At 38.4% G+C, this 13,574-nt stretch overlaps 1 protein-coding gene across 3 annotated transcripts in view; it reads left to right on the top strand.

Annotated features, from left to right (window-relative positions):
- Nucleotides 1–13,574, top strand: part of WDFY3 (WD repeat and FYVE domain containing 3) — a 122,812-nt gene that overhangs the window by 92,826 nt on the left and 16,412 nt on the right. For all 3 annotated transcript variants that reach the window (XM_086611512.1, XM_086611513.1, XM_086611511.1), the window contains 14 exons: nt 1,297–1,454; nt 2,885–2,962; nt 3,970–4,197; nt 5,048–5,101; nt 7,449–7,617; nt 7,831–7,994; nt 8,798–8,946; nt 9,220–9,340; nt 9,709–9,794; nt 10,157–10,237; nt 10,777–10,831; nt 11,169–11,288; nt 12,090–12,207; nt 13,404–13,510. In XM_086611512.1, coding sequence (XP_086467638.1) covers nt 1,297–1,454; nt 2,885–2,962; nt 3,970–4,197; nt 5,048–5,101; nt 7,449–7,617; nt 7,831–7,994; nt 8,798–8,946; nt 9,220–9,340; nt 9,709–9,794; nt 10,157–10,237; nt 10,777–10,831; nt 11,169–11,288; nt 12,090–12,207; nt 13,404–13,510 — 1,688 coding nt within the window. The remainder of the gene's footprint in view (nt 1–1,296; nt 1,455–2,884; nt 2,963–3,969; nt 4,198–5,047; nt 5,102–7,448; nt 7,618–7,830; nt 7,995–8,797; nt 8,947–9,219; nt 9,341–9,708; nt 9,795–10,156; nt 10,238–10,776; nt 10,832–11,168; nt 11,289–12,089; nt 12,208–13,403; nt 13,511–13,574) is intronic.

Here is a 13,574-nt window from a genome sequence, read left to right as displayed (position 1 = left end):
CATCATAGGAAGCAGCTTTGCAGGAAAAGAACCTAGGAATCCCAGTGAACAAGTTAAGCACGAGTTAGCTCTGTGCCCATGTAATAAAGAAGGCCAACTGTTGCTGGACTCAATTAGCCAGAGTTTAGACAGCAGATAATAAAATTCCATAGACACAACTCCTTTGATAATTACACGGCTGTAAAGTAATTGAAGTTAACCTGGATGTATAACCAGAAAGCATTTTCTGGGGTACTTGGAATACTTGTGTTTGTGGTCTCTGTACTTCTAGATGTGCTTTGCTCCTGGCTGATGTTTGCTTAAGTTTCCTGTATCTCGCTGATAGTCGATATGTTTGCAGAAAGGTTTTGAGTAGAGTGAAGGATCTTTGGAGAAATTATTGCTATAAGAAAGTAGTACTGATTTTAAAACAAGAAAAAGAAAGCTCAGAGGAGGAGTGAGTTAAAGAAACAGTAAGGAACATGAGCGTGTACTATCTAAATCAAAAGTAACTGATTTACAGTACGATGCATTACCTGAAAAGTAAGTGTACCAGTCTTGTGGACTTAACTATCATCTGGGATGGCTATATATGCACAAAAAGGTGCAGCAGGCCCACCGACTTCTCTGCTCAAAACAGCATACTTTTGCCACCACATTGGTTACTGACGGGTCACGTTGTAGCTCCTTTTTAGCTAGAGAGATGGCTGCTCAGCAGCACTTTTTTTCACTAGTATCTACTGTTTGTAATGTAAATGATATAAATTCTGTCATCTTTGCAACTGTTTTTGGAACAGTTTTTTTGTTTTGAGAAAAAAATACTTCTGCAGATGCTGTCTCCCTTCTTTGGCATGTCCACTTGTTCTTTAAGGCATGTAAATCAGCAAAATTAAAATCAGTGGGAGTAGAGGAAGGCTAGGTGATAATTTTGTTATACATAGCTGGTTTTCGCCTCTGCAGATGAGGACTGAGTTAATAGCTCATGGACCCCAATTTTGATAATCGAGAAAAGGAGTAACAAATCTTTGTCATGCTTCAGTTCAAAATGCAAGCAATTCCCAGATTTCACCTGAGGATCTTTCTTCATAGAAGTAATGAATATGAGTGCTGCTGGGCACTCTTGAAACAAACAGACAACAAAAATAACCCTAACAAACAAAACACACACACACACACAAAAAAAAAAACCCTAATCCCTCCAATACTCACCTTTTTAAAGCAGCAGCAAAGGTGATTCTATTTTAAAAAACAATTATAATGAGGGGAGGAAAAAAACCCACCTAAAAGTGCTCCCGACACTTTCTCTTTGTTTTTCAGCTCACGAGAAGAAATGCATCAGTAGAGGGGAGGCTTTGGTTCCAACCACGCAGTCCAAACTTTCACGAGTTAGCAGTGGGTTCGGCCTCTCTAAACTGACTGGTTCTAGAAGAAGTCGCAAGGAGAGTGGGCTCAATAAACACAACCTCTCTACACAGGTAATTTCTTTCAATTAAGAACACGCAATCTAAAATCCAGCAATATATGTTTAGGGTTTGTGGTAAATATCCCAGTGTAAGTAATCCTGTGAAGTGGTATGTGATGCTTGGTGCTTTTTAAATATACAGACTGGGCATCTTGCTTCTGTGTGTCCTTATCTAGTAGGTGCATCTGCGTATCTGTAACATCAAGTCAAGAGTTGTGCTTGTCATTGTTGGTGAGACTGCTCAGCTGCTTCTGGTTACATATGTGCTTTATTGCTTTGCTAGTCTGGGTCTTACATTCAGTTTGCAATACCGCTCTGAAATGGAAGCTGTGAGATAGATGCTTGTCTTTTTTTTTTTTTCCCTTCCTTTTCTTCCTCAATATTATATGGTTTAAAAAAAATCCTTATGTGAACTTGTATGCATCATGACTAAACAAGTGCTGCTTTGCACAGTTTTTATTGTACTACAGAGAAGAGGTCAGCAAAACAATATGTGATGGTAGAACTGGACATATGCTTTACAAACCTGCCTGCTTAAAAAAAAAAATAAAATAAAAAGTTAGATCAGCAGTGGTGCTCTCAGTAGGACAGTACCTGGTGGTGTGTTTTAAGGAGTCGGTATAAAGTATTTGAGACATCGAAAGCAAAGGAAAGAGAGAGATTTGGAAGTTTTGGAGGATTGAGTTCTTACTGCATTTAGCATTTGAAACACTGGGGACATGTTGGGTCAAGGGGGGCAGGTGTATTCCTGCCACAAGGAAATGTGTAACTCCTGTTGACTTAATCAGGAGTTTGTGTCCTGTGGAAAAAAATACATTGCTAGTTCTCTTCCTGATCTGGAAATTATTCAGTGGCTTTGATTAAAGGAAAGAATTCTCAGTGCTCTCAGTCTTTTTCCTGGTGAGCAGGCATACACGTTGAGATGAAAAGGAAGAAACAAACTGAGCTGACAGGAACTGTTGCTGGTTGTATCAGTAGAGGGAGCAATAAGTGAAAAGAGATATATTTCGGTACGGAGTGAAGAGTGCTGGGTGTCTTGAGGATTTCCAACAAACTAGGCAGCATCCACAAAATATTGCTTGAAATAGGAAAAAGTAGTAATGTTTGTCAGCGCCAATCTTTAGCTGTTTGAGAATGTTCTGAACTGTGTTTGGAAGATTTTTCCAAATGTTTGCCAGCTTCTTTTAAAGGATATTCCTATACATTAATTTACTACCTTTTTAGAAAAAAATTTAAAAAAAAAAGAAAATGCCAAACAAAACAAAACCTTAAATACTGTTGCATGCAGTACTTTGAAATTTATCATCTAAGTAATTTTTTTTTTTTTTTTAAGAAACTATCCTTTATGATCAAGTTTAGCAAGGTGATGTATTCATAGGCTTTTCGTTCAAACAAAACCTGCTTTTATAAAGTGTCATTCTGTCTGTCCTACCTTCGTATTAGGAAATCTCCCAGTGGATGTTTACTCACATTGCAGTGGTTCGGGACCTGGTTGATATGCAATATAAAGAATATCAGGAGGTATGGTTCAGAGAATTACTTACCTAACACTGATATTTTGACCTGTTAAGTTATACTGATCCCGTTTCTCAGTGTGAGGCTTGTAAAATATTAGGTTGTGATTGGTGAAATGCTTGAATGTTTAGATAGTTATTTTAAAGGGTTTTTTTAAATGCAATCAAATAAACTCATTTTGATCTAGTTGTAAAGGAAAACTATTGTAGCGTGATTACATAAGTTAAATCTTGATTTTTTTCAAGAAGCTTAAGTAGGCTTTCCTTAGAAGCATACAAAAAAAAAAAAGAGATTGGAAATATGCTAGAATATGCTGTCTTTCTAAAACATCACCTAAAAACTTAAGATGCAGAGAAGCATTGTGTGCAAAACTACTTTTTACAGTAGCACAAAGAAAATTTTATGGTACATTTCCCAAATCATGCAGCAATAGAAGGTGGCTGCTCTGTCCCTTCCAGAATGAAATCATTGCACCCTGCGATTTCTTCCTAACATCCCCAAAGACCTTTGGTTCAAACTGGTTGCTGAGCTTTGTGCTATAAATCTTAAGAAATTAGTTTCCAAGAGAAGTATGTCATTGAAGGCAATCAGTTAAAAAAAAACAACCACCGCCAAATTTTGCTTTATTTAACTTCTCTCTCCAGTGTAGATACAAGCAAGGTAGGCCTCCAAAAACAATTTTTGTTTTCCTTTTTAAAAATCTCTTTCAAAATCAATGTAGTGTTACATTTCTTTCTTGTCTGCCGTTTAGAAATACATTCAATGAATGATACAAACCCAAAGCAGAGATTTTACCTTCTTTTTTTTTCCTTTTTTGTTGAGAAGGCTACGATACAAACCCTGCTTTTACGGTAACTGACACCAGAAACCTCATTAAGATGCACTAGAAAATGCTGCTAGAATTATGAATTATTACACTTCTTTCTGTAATGTAGTGAAAATGTCTCTGCTCACATCAGAGACAGGCTTAAAAGCGTCACTCCTGATGCGTGTACAAATGTCTTTGCATTCAGCGTCAGCAGAATGCGCTAAAATACGTGACAGAAGAGTGGTCTCAAATTGAATACGAGCTACTCCGAGAGCGAGGTTTGTGGGGTCCCCCCATTGGCTCCCATCTCGACAAGTGGATGTTGGAGATGACTGAGGGTCCCTGCAGAATGAGGAAGAAGATGGTGCGAAATGACATGTTTTATACTCAATATCCCTACATGCCCGAAGCTGAGCAAGAAACAAACTTGCTGGTAAGTATTCAAGATTTTGTGTTGAGTAATTTTATGCCCTGTTGTAAAATCTGTAATTTTTTTTTTAATAAGTTTTTCTTAAGGAACGTGTTTTACTCTGTTGGTATTACCTGGTATTCTGTCTGTATGTCCTAAATGGTGGGTAAGGTCCAGTTGCTCTTCCTAGCATATTTAGGGAAGGGACTGAATCATTTGGCTCAAAACTAAGTGAACTTGAAGGCTACCTGCCAATTGCCATATAAGATGAGGTGTGCTTGCATCAGCTGAGTGATCATGCCAGGGATCAGCAGAAGCATCTCCACTAGCCTCTAGAGGCTGAGAAGTACCATAACTCTGGGAGGTTTCAGTCTGAGTTCTCGGCCTTAACGCTAGATAATGTGGTAAGCACTGATCTGAAAAAAAAAAAAAAAAAAAGAAAAACTGGACAGGCTACAGGCCTTGCTTTAGGTGCCTTTGTGAAATGTGCTTTCATCCACCAGCCAATATGAACGTGGGCTGTGTAGTGGAAATGCACGTGGCCTTTGAAAGCTTGGCAGTTAGTTCCTGTTAATTTTGGAACACCGTTTTTAAGAAATGGAGCAGTCTTTGTTGTGTCTTTTTAGCCATGTGTGTATGCATGCAGGAATTTTTTCCCTCAAATTAAGCACCAGTATCAAAGTTCTTAAAACAAGCAAACAAAAAATAACGTTCAGACAGTTTTAATCCATTAGGTGTATTTGTCTTCTTGCAATCTGACCCGTAATAGCTGTAGTGCCAGTCTAATTCACACAAAGCGGAGAACATGCCATCATACGTTCTTCTCAAAAGTGTTCTTTCTCTGATGCTTATGTAATTGATGCCCTGTTTTCAGTCTGACTTCTCAAGTAGACTTCCTGAGACATCTGATGATACCATTCCTCAAAAGGTAAAGAAACAAGTACACTGACTGAAAGAATGTAAAATAAATACAACTTTTTTCCCTCCTGCATGTTAGGCAATCTTAACAAGGCTTCTACGTTTGGCTTTCAACTTGCTCTTTCAGTAAATATTTCCAGGCCTAAAGGTTTTTTCAGTAATCACGTTAGAAGATGTTACTGTGCTCTCCTCAACCTTCGTCTAATAAAACTTTCTGTAGATCTTACCTTCTTGCTGCACACTAACAGGCTGTGTTGGGCTGTGCTATCACTGTTCTCACTGTGTGAAGTGTTGTGGCTTTGGGATCTGAACTAATGGTCGGTGGGACATGTTTAGTAATGGGCAACATGATCACTTGGAAGCACTTACTGGGAAAGTAAGTGTTTCTTTCTAAGAGAGGGTCTGGTGAGCAGTTTTTCTCCTTTTTGGCCATAATGGGCTGTAACAGGGCTACTTCTGTTAGAGCTCAGATTAATTTATTTCTTACCTGACTCTTCTCATTTTTACTTTTAATGAAATATACAAATTTGTTCAAAAAATATGAATCCTGCTTTGAGAATAACAGGTTTGTTTGGAAGTGGCTGCTCTGCAAACATTACGGGTATTTATGCAGCTTCTCTATTAATTACATTCACGGTCTTGCCCATCACTAAGTACAATGTGTAATGTGCGTTCACTCCTTTTGAATTATATTCAACAATAAACTAATAAATGGAATTAATTCTATTATACAGAAAATCTAACATAAATTGTTAGTTTTCCTTTCTTCGTGTTAGCAGTGCTAGTGAGGATTTCTCTTTGTAGGCTATGCCTAAGTTGTTTCTGCAGAGGTTTTAAGCATCATTTAAGTAGCATTTTGTGATAATAAGAAGTGAAGACTTAGTTGAACATAAGTGAGCAAATTAGATCAGAGCCTTACATTTTTTTATTTTGGAGGCAGCCAATTTGAAATAATAAATCTCTGTGTTGCTGATCTTAATCTCTTTGTCATCCCGACATCCACTTGTAATGAAGCTAGTTTGATTTTTAAGGGTCATTTGTTTTCCCACTATGCTATCATACAGAGGAACCAAAAATAAAGTAAAATAAAATAAAACCCCCCATGTTTTATGTATTTCTAGTTATTACTGCAAAAGTGGACAAGGGAAAATCTTGACTGAAATGTGATATTCTACAATTCTACATAATGTAGAGCATTGAACTGGATTTATAATAATATTTTGTAATTATCCCAACCTAATTTTGAAATTCGTCAGAAATAATCCTACAAAACAACACAAAAAAAATGTTTGTGATGGAGAACTGAACACATTCACAAAGCTCTCCAGAGCTTGAGAGTGGGGGTAAGCAGTAGTCAAGAGAAGAAAATTTTCAACTGCAGTGTAAAATCAATGGGTTTTCATCCATTGGTGTGCATCAATGTGTTTTAATTTTGGAAAGGTTCTTGGACTTTTGATACCTCTTTCATCTTCACCTGTATCTCCTGTGGTCATTCTGACATATTTCTTGTCCTCATTTAGTTGTTAGTTCTGTTTTGAATGTTACCTCCATAATCAAATGAGTAACATAAGAATTAGCCTGTGGTGGGGGATGAGATGGACAAAGGAAAAAAAAAAAAACCAACCAAAAAAAAACCTCCTTTATGAAGCCAACCTCAAACAAAACAAAACAAAAAAAAACCACCACCACACCACCACCATAATGAAACATATCGTAATCAGCTGTTGTCACCCAAAGGTACAAAGGGTGCTCAAAGAATTACTTTGGTTAAATGGATACTCTTGTGCTGGTTTCCTGCCCACAAACCATCAGAAACTTCACTAAAAAAGAAACAACTGAATTAATTACGGATTCATGAGTCTTAATTAAGACAGTCCCTGGCTGCTTTTAGTTTGTATCAACTTCCACATTTCTGTATCTTTCCTTTAGGCAATTTTTTAATTGAAACTGTTGCCTAGCAAAGAAGTTAGCTGGCTAACGAATAAGCTGTATATGTTGTAGGGAGTCATGAAAGGTGATCAAATGGCCATCTGATCTATCAATCTTAAGCACAAGTGTTCCAGCTTTCTGTGCCAGTTCATAACATACTGGCCACACTTCTTATTTCTCACGTTGTAGGTTTATCTGCAGGCATTTCTGCAACCCTGTTATTACTGGAGTGGCTGAATAGCTCCCTTTCAAATTAGCTGGCAGATTAGATCTGCTGTGAAGAGTCTCTGTCTGTGTTGGTGTATGACTGAGCACGCACAAAACACTTGGTGGGCATGCACGGTGCTGCACACAGTACTCCTGAAACACGTTCACTGAAGTGAGTGAGGAGTTTAACTGACCAAGCAATTTCTTCAATTATTTCCAAGAAACCTGCTCGTTACCGAAGGGCTATAAGTTATGACAGTAAGGAGTACTACATGCGCCTGGCTTCTGGAAACCCTGCAGTCTTTCAGGATGCTATAGAAGAGAATACAGTGGGGGAAACAACTCAGCAGGAGCCAGAACATGGGGAGGACACTATTGCAAGAGTCAAAGGTTAGATCATTTGTTCCGTCCTGAACTGTTTTCTTTAAATTTATCTGCCTGTATGTCTTCTTGTGCATTTGCACTAAGATAAGTGTAAGGGTCCTGTAGGACTTATTTTTCTGTCTTAGCATTGGATCACTAATTTTGAAGTTCAGTAGGTTTTGTGAAGTGAATTTTTATGTGTCAGGTTTTTATTTATCTGTCTCTGTTCTTCTTTTCCAGGCCTGGTGAAGCCTCCCCTGAAACGATCTCGCTCTGCGCCTGATGGAGGAGATGATGAGAACCAGGACCAATCACAGGATCAAATTGTTGAGGGGAGTTCGATTGATGAAGAGGAGAAAACTGACAATACAACTCTACTTCGACTTCTCGAAGAAGGAGAGAAGGTACTGTGTACTTCAAAGACACTAAACGCTTACTGTATTGGAATTTCGGCGTTACATGTCGCAAGCATGAATAAATGTCCTAAATACCTTCCCTGATCTACAGCTCAATTAGCTTAATGTTTCATTAGCTTCTTCCCTGAAACCAGATGTGTACTCTGCTTCAAAGAGGTCCTGAGCTGAAAACCCTGTACTGGAAACATTCTTTTTCTTTCCTTCTCCCTGCTAGGGAAAAAAAAAAAGCCTGTCCTGAAATGAAAGCTGCAAGCTATGCCATGCTTGGATTATTAGCCTGTCAGCTTCATGAGTCCAGACGGAAAAGATATGTTGAAAAATATAAAAGCTCAGCTTGGCAGACTGTCTACAATTAATTGTTCCCTTCATTAAAATGAAAACCCGTGATAACTAGTATTTTACCCCCCAAGAACAGTGTTGAATGACCATGCTGCATATTTGGTATTTCAGACTTCGTCCATCTGAAGTATACCAGTAAATAACATTTGTGATCAGAGTCAAGTGGCTGCAGGTTCTAAAATATGCTTAAGCAGCATGGTGCAAGTGGATAAGTTGGTAAATATATCAGTCTGTATTATGCAGAGGAGGCTTTATCTAACTCCCTTCCCAGTTGCAGGTGTTGGGAATCTGATTAAAGGGAAAAATTCATCTCTGATTAAGGGGAAAAAATAGCATAATTTTTGCTGTATCTACAAGTGATAAAACAGTGTCTAGGGCTTGTTATAAAAATGCAGTGGCGTGAACCTGAGCTCGTTAACCTCATTTTGCTAAGTATCTGCTTTTCATTACAGATTCAGCATATGTACCGCTGTGCTCGGGTCCAGGGCCTTGACACCAGTGAAGGGCTGCTTCTCTTCGGGAAAGAACACTTCTATGTTATTGATGGGTTTACTATGACAGCCACCAGAGAAATACGGGATATTGAGACACTGCCCCCAAAGTGAGTAGATTAATAGTGAGTTTCCTCTGTCTTTAATAGCTGAACAAGAAGTATTTAATGAGATTTTTGAGGAGTCAACTCCAAAATAATGTCAGATTCGGAAAAACTTCAGGAGCAGTTTCCTCTGTGCTCACAAATTGATCAATATAGTATGGTATGCTGTGAAAATCAGCTGTTTCTGTAACTGGACTCTTATATGAATGAAGAGAATAATTCTTTTAATTTATCTTCTTTTTAACCACTTCTCTCTTGCCTGTTTATGTTCATTTACAGGATGCATGAGCCAATCATACCTAGGGGAGCAAGGCAAGGTCCAAGTCAGCTCAAAAGAACATGCAGCATTTTTGCATATGAAGATATCAAGGAAGTACATAAAAGGAGATATCTTTTGCAGGTAACTTGCATGCCATATTTGAGTTGAGGAGCCAACTTTGGAATTTTTTGACGATGTTGTTGTTTTTAAAAAGTAAAATAAATACATGACTGATCAGTATTTGAAAATTATTCACTGTGTTGAAATTGAAGTGCTTAAGACAGGCATTCTGTTGAACGTTTGGCTTACCATGGTTTAGTTTATTGGGTGCATTAATGAGTTTTAGTGTTGCGAAAATAAAACATCTGGCTGCGCTAAGCGAAGTGTGCTTCACCATAATTTGGTGTCAGATGTAGTACAGTATGACTCAACTGGTCTGCGCCTGACCTTCAGAGGTGACGAGCAAATGTGTCAGTGTTGACGTGGGTTTGCCCTCTCTTTGTTTTCAGCCAATTGCAATAGAAGTTTTCTCAGGAGACGGACGGAACTATCTTCTAGCTTTCCAAAAAGGGGTTCGAAACAAAGTTTATCAAAGGTATTGTAAAATAAGTTAGAACATTTAATCTGAATGCTTGAAAATATCTGTGTTGAGCCATATTTGAGCCTACAGTGACCTAACAACCAGGAGCAGATTGCAAGAGTGATGGGTGTTAGGCAGTGGATGACCTGGTAGCAACTCAGAGCTGCGTGAAAGAACCACTGGGAAGCGCTAACTCCTGCCCATGAAGCTTGCAGTACACGTTTGGTCAGAAAAGGGTTGTTCCAGTTTGGTTGAAGATGTTACGTAGCTGGTCAAAATGAAGACTGTAACTGTACTAAATGCACTCTGTTTCTGAGGAGAAGACATACTGAGGACAGGAACACTAATCTTAATCTCCTTTTTAACTGTTGATGCAGGTTTTTGGCTGTGGTGCCATCTCTAACTGACAGTTCGGAGTCCGTGTCTGGGCAGAGACCAAACACCAGCGTAGAGCAAGGGTAGGTGATTCTCTTCCTCAGAAGCTCTATCAATTTCAAATAAATGATGCTTGCAGGGCAGGATTCACTGGAGAGTACTGCACCCTTAATTTAAAATTGGCCACTACCAGAATAAATAACTAGTGATGTTGTGCTCTAATTATTTTAAATATAATAGTATCATTGGCAGCATTGGTATATCTTCTTACTAATTAATACATACTCTCAGGATTAATGTTATTGGTATACAGATACATTCTGAAAGGATTCAGAGTGCCAAAGCCATTAAATTTGTCCACCTTGTTAAAGATATTTTCCTTGTGGACAGCCTGTTGTTAGATACATTCGTACTTGCACGGAATTGCATAATTAATGTGCATAATTTTAACAGTCTGTATTTAGAAATAAAAAAGGCACTGCTAAAGCAAAAAGGAACAGAGCCCTGTTTTTCTATTTGTCACTATTCACAAGTTTTAATCTTACAACTTTGGATTGTCTTGTGAAGATACAACCCAGATCTTTCTGCTAAGTCAGAAAATGCTCTTCCTTCTTCCCATTAGGTCTGGCTTACTTAGCACTTTAGTGGGGGAAAAATCTGTTACTCAAAGATGGGAAGTAAGTATGAAAATTCTATGGTGTTTTTTTGATGAAATTCCATATTTTGTAGTGATACGTAATTAATGAGCATAAGTTGCATCCTCTTATTAAACAGGTGAAACATACTACTATAGAAAGTGTATCTCAGCATTTTAGTTTGTAGTATTTTGTGATATTGGCATTAAATAGGAAATGGTTCTACTGTTGAAAATGCAAGGGGGAGGGACCGTAGTAAAAGTAGAGTGAGCACTGTGCCAGTGAAGTAAGTTTCGTGTGTTTGGGGAGAGCTGAACACCTTGGCATTTTTTTGTTGCAAAGTGAACACTTTACAGTGCTGTTATCTGTCTTCCTTAAGAGAGGAGAAATCAGTAACTTCCAGTACCTGATGCACTTAAACACTCTGGCGGGCAGATCCTATAACGATCTCATGCAGTACCCTGTCTTTCCCTGGATCCTCGCAGACTATGATTCGGAGGTAAACAAAATATCTTGTCAGCCTTGTCAGTCATCTTTTATGTGGTGGAGGTTTTGTAAATATTACAGCTGGCTCATACAGTCTTGGTAAAACTGAGACTTTATCTTTATCTTTATTGTTTGAGTTCACCTATTTTGTAATGTTTCTCCCACTTATCAGTGGGTAGGTTATTAGAGGTTCTTGGCAAGTCCTTGCCCGCGCTGATTTTACAGATGTTGTTGGACTGTGCACAGATGAGGAGCAGGATACATAGCTTGTTCTAAGGCAGTTGCCTCTCTGTGTTGCAGCAGTTCCTGTAAGTCTTTGCATTAGCTTTCCACTGAATTTCCTGAAGGAAATTATTCCCACAGAGAAAGCGTGCTTGTCCAGAAGGCTGTGATAGGGGCTACTATGAAATCTGGCCCCACAGTGAAGAATTTGCAGTTGAAAAAGATTAAACATCCCATTAGTGCTTTTGTGGGTAGCTGTTGCTACTAGCTAGACCATAACATAATATATTCTTAAGGTGCAAGTCAAGTATTCAAGAACAGAATTAGGAACAATCAGGGAACAGGATGAGGGGAGCAGGGCAAAAGTCATTCGGAGCCCAGATGTAACTTAAAATAAAAAATACTGACTCTCAGGTCAGACTGAAGGACTGTTCTAAGCATATCCAACATTGCACCTGCTGTGTGTTTAGAAAACAAAGATGATAGCCTTTGTAGGTATGTAGTGCTAAATGTGGTAATCAGCAGTGTTAAAAGGGTTTGGTTTGTTTTGGTTTTTTTTTTAATGAAATTGGTATCTGTTTTATTTTTAAAGGAACTGGATCTTACGAATCCGAAGACATTCAGGAACCTGGCCAAGCCCATGGGAGCTCAAACAGAAGACAGGTTAGCCCAGTACAAGAAGCGATACAAAGACTGGGAAGATCCCAATGGTAAGTAATGATACATCTTGCAGGAAGAGGAGAGAGACGTGTGCCTGCCACGTGATGGGAGGGAGTTATGGAGTTTGATATTATAGGTCAAGAGGTCTGGATATGGATATGCAGAACTCTACCATGTGGTTTAGTGGCTCTCCAACAAATACTATATTAGAGCAAAGGGGCATTGGTTTTCTTGCTGTGTTGTTTGTTTTAAATCCAAATGACAGCTTTTGTTTATATATAAAAACAGACAAAACAGTTGCACATTCAGAACAGTTTAACATTGTCCAAAGGCTAGAATGGGCAGGCATGTCAAGCACACAACCAGCTGTCTCTACTAATAGAGTTTGAGTGCTGCTGCAAGAAAATAAGTTGAACAAAGGAATGGGAATACTTGTGCATCAGCAGTACTCTAGCTTTTTCATTTTTTGTCTTAATGCATGGGTTTTTGCTAAGAAAAGAGCATTTTCTTAGCTGAAAAAAAAAAACCAAACTCAGAATGAGATGCAATTAAGTAATATATTCTTGATTTTAGAGCTTCCTTATATGTTGAAAATACAACTTGTGTGTTTGGCAAGGCAGCTATTATATGATACATTTCTTCTCGTGTGCTTTTTCTGAAGGCACAAGCTTGTTTAACTACAGCGGTGCTGTTCTGTATCAAACAACAGCAGGTGGCAAAGACGTTTGTTTCTAGAAATGAATCAGTATGTTCTAAGTGTATTTATGCAGACTTTTTGCCAGGAAGTTCAGAAAGTAAAAGCTGTACAAAATCTGTAGCCAACAATTCTGAGACGTGTTTCTGCCCAAGCCTGTAATTCCACAGTAACCAATAAGACTGAAAGTAAAAAAAAAAAAAAAAAATTTTTTAAAAAAAGTTTCTGCAGCAGAAATCGCCATAGCTGCGCTGCAACGTTTCAATTAGTTAAAATAAAAAATGACCAACCATTCAGCATGGCTCTGCAGAAGCCTGTTGATTTAGGGCTGCTGGACTGCAGCCAAAACTCAAGCGGTGGCCATGACAAAACATAAAACTTTCAGGTTCTCGAGAATGGAAATTACAAATTCCAATTGCAAACGTGTCCAAGGTCGCAGAGTAATTAAAATGCAGCACTAATTCAATTTATTAGATTTTTCTTCAGTTAGTACTGATTCTGTCACCTCACTGCTTTATTTGCTCTATATTTATGATTTTTAATCTTCTGCAGGGGAAACTCCAGCTTATCACTATGGGACTCACTATTCTTCGGCCATGATAGTGGCTTCCTATCTTGTCCGGATGGAGCCTTTTACTCAGATTTTCTTACGGTTACAGGTAAAAATTAGATCATCTCACTTCCTGTTTCTTTCCTGCTGTACATTTGAGACCTAAGTGAAAA

This window comes from Tauraco erythrolophus, chromosome 5 (genome assembly GCF_009769465.1).
Source record: "Tauraco erythrolophus isolate bTauEry1 chromosome 5, bTauEry1.pri, whole genome shotgun sequence".
In the NCBI taxonomy this organism is placed as follows: domain Eukaryota; kingdom Metazoa; phylum Chordata; class Aves; order Musophagiformes; family Musophagidae; genus Tauraco; species Tauraco erythrolophus.
Note: the sequence above shows the minus strand (reverse complement) of the source record. Positions and strands in the feature narration are given on the sequence as shown.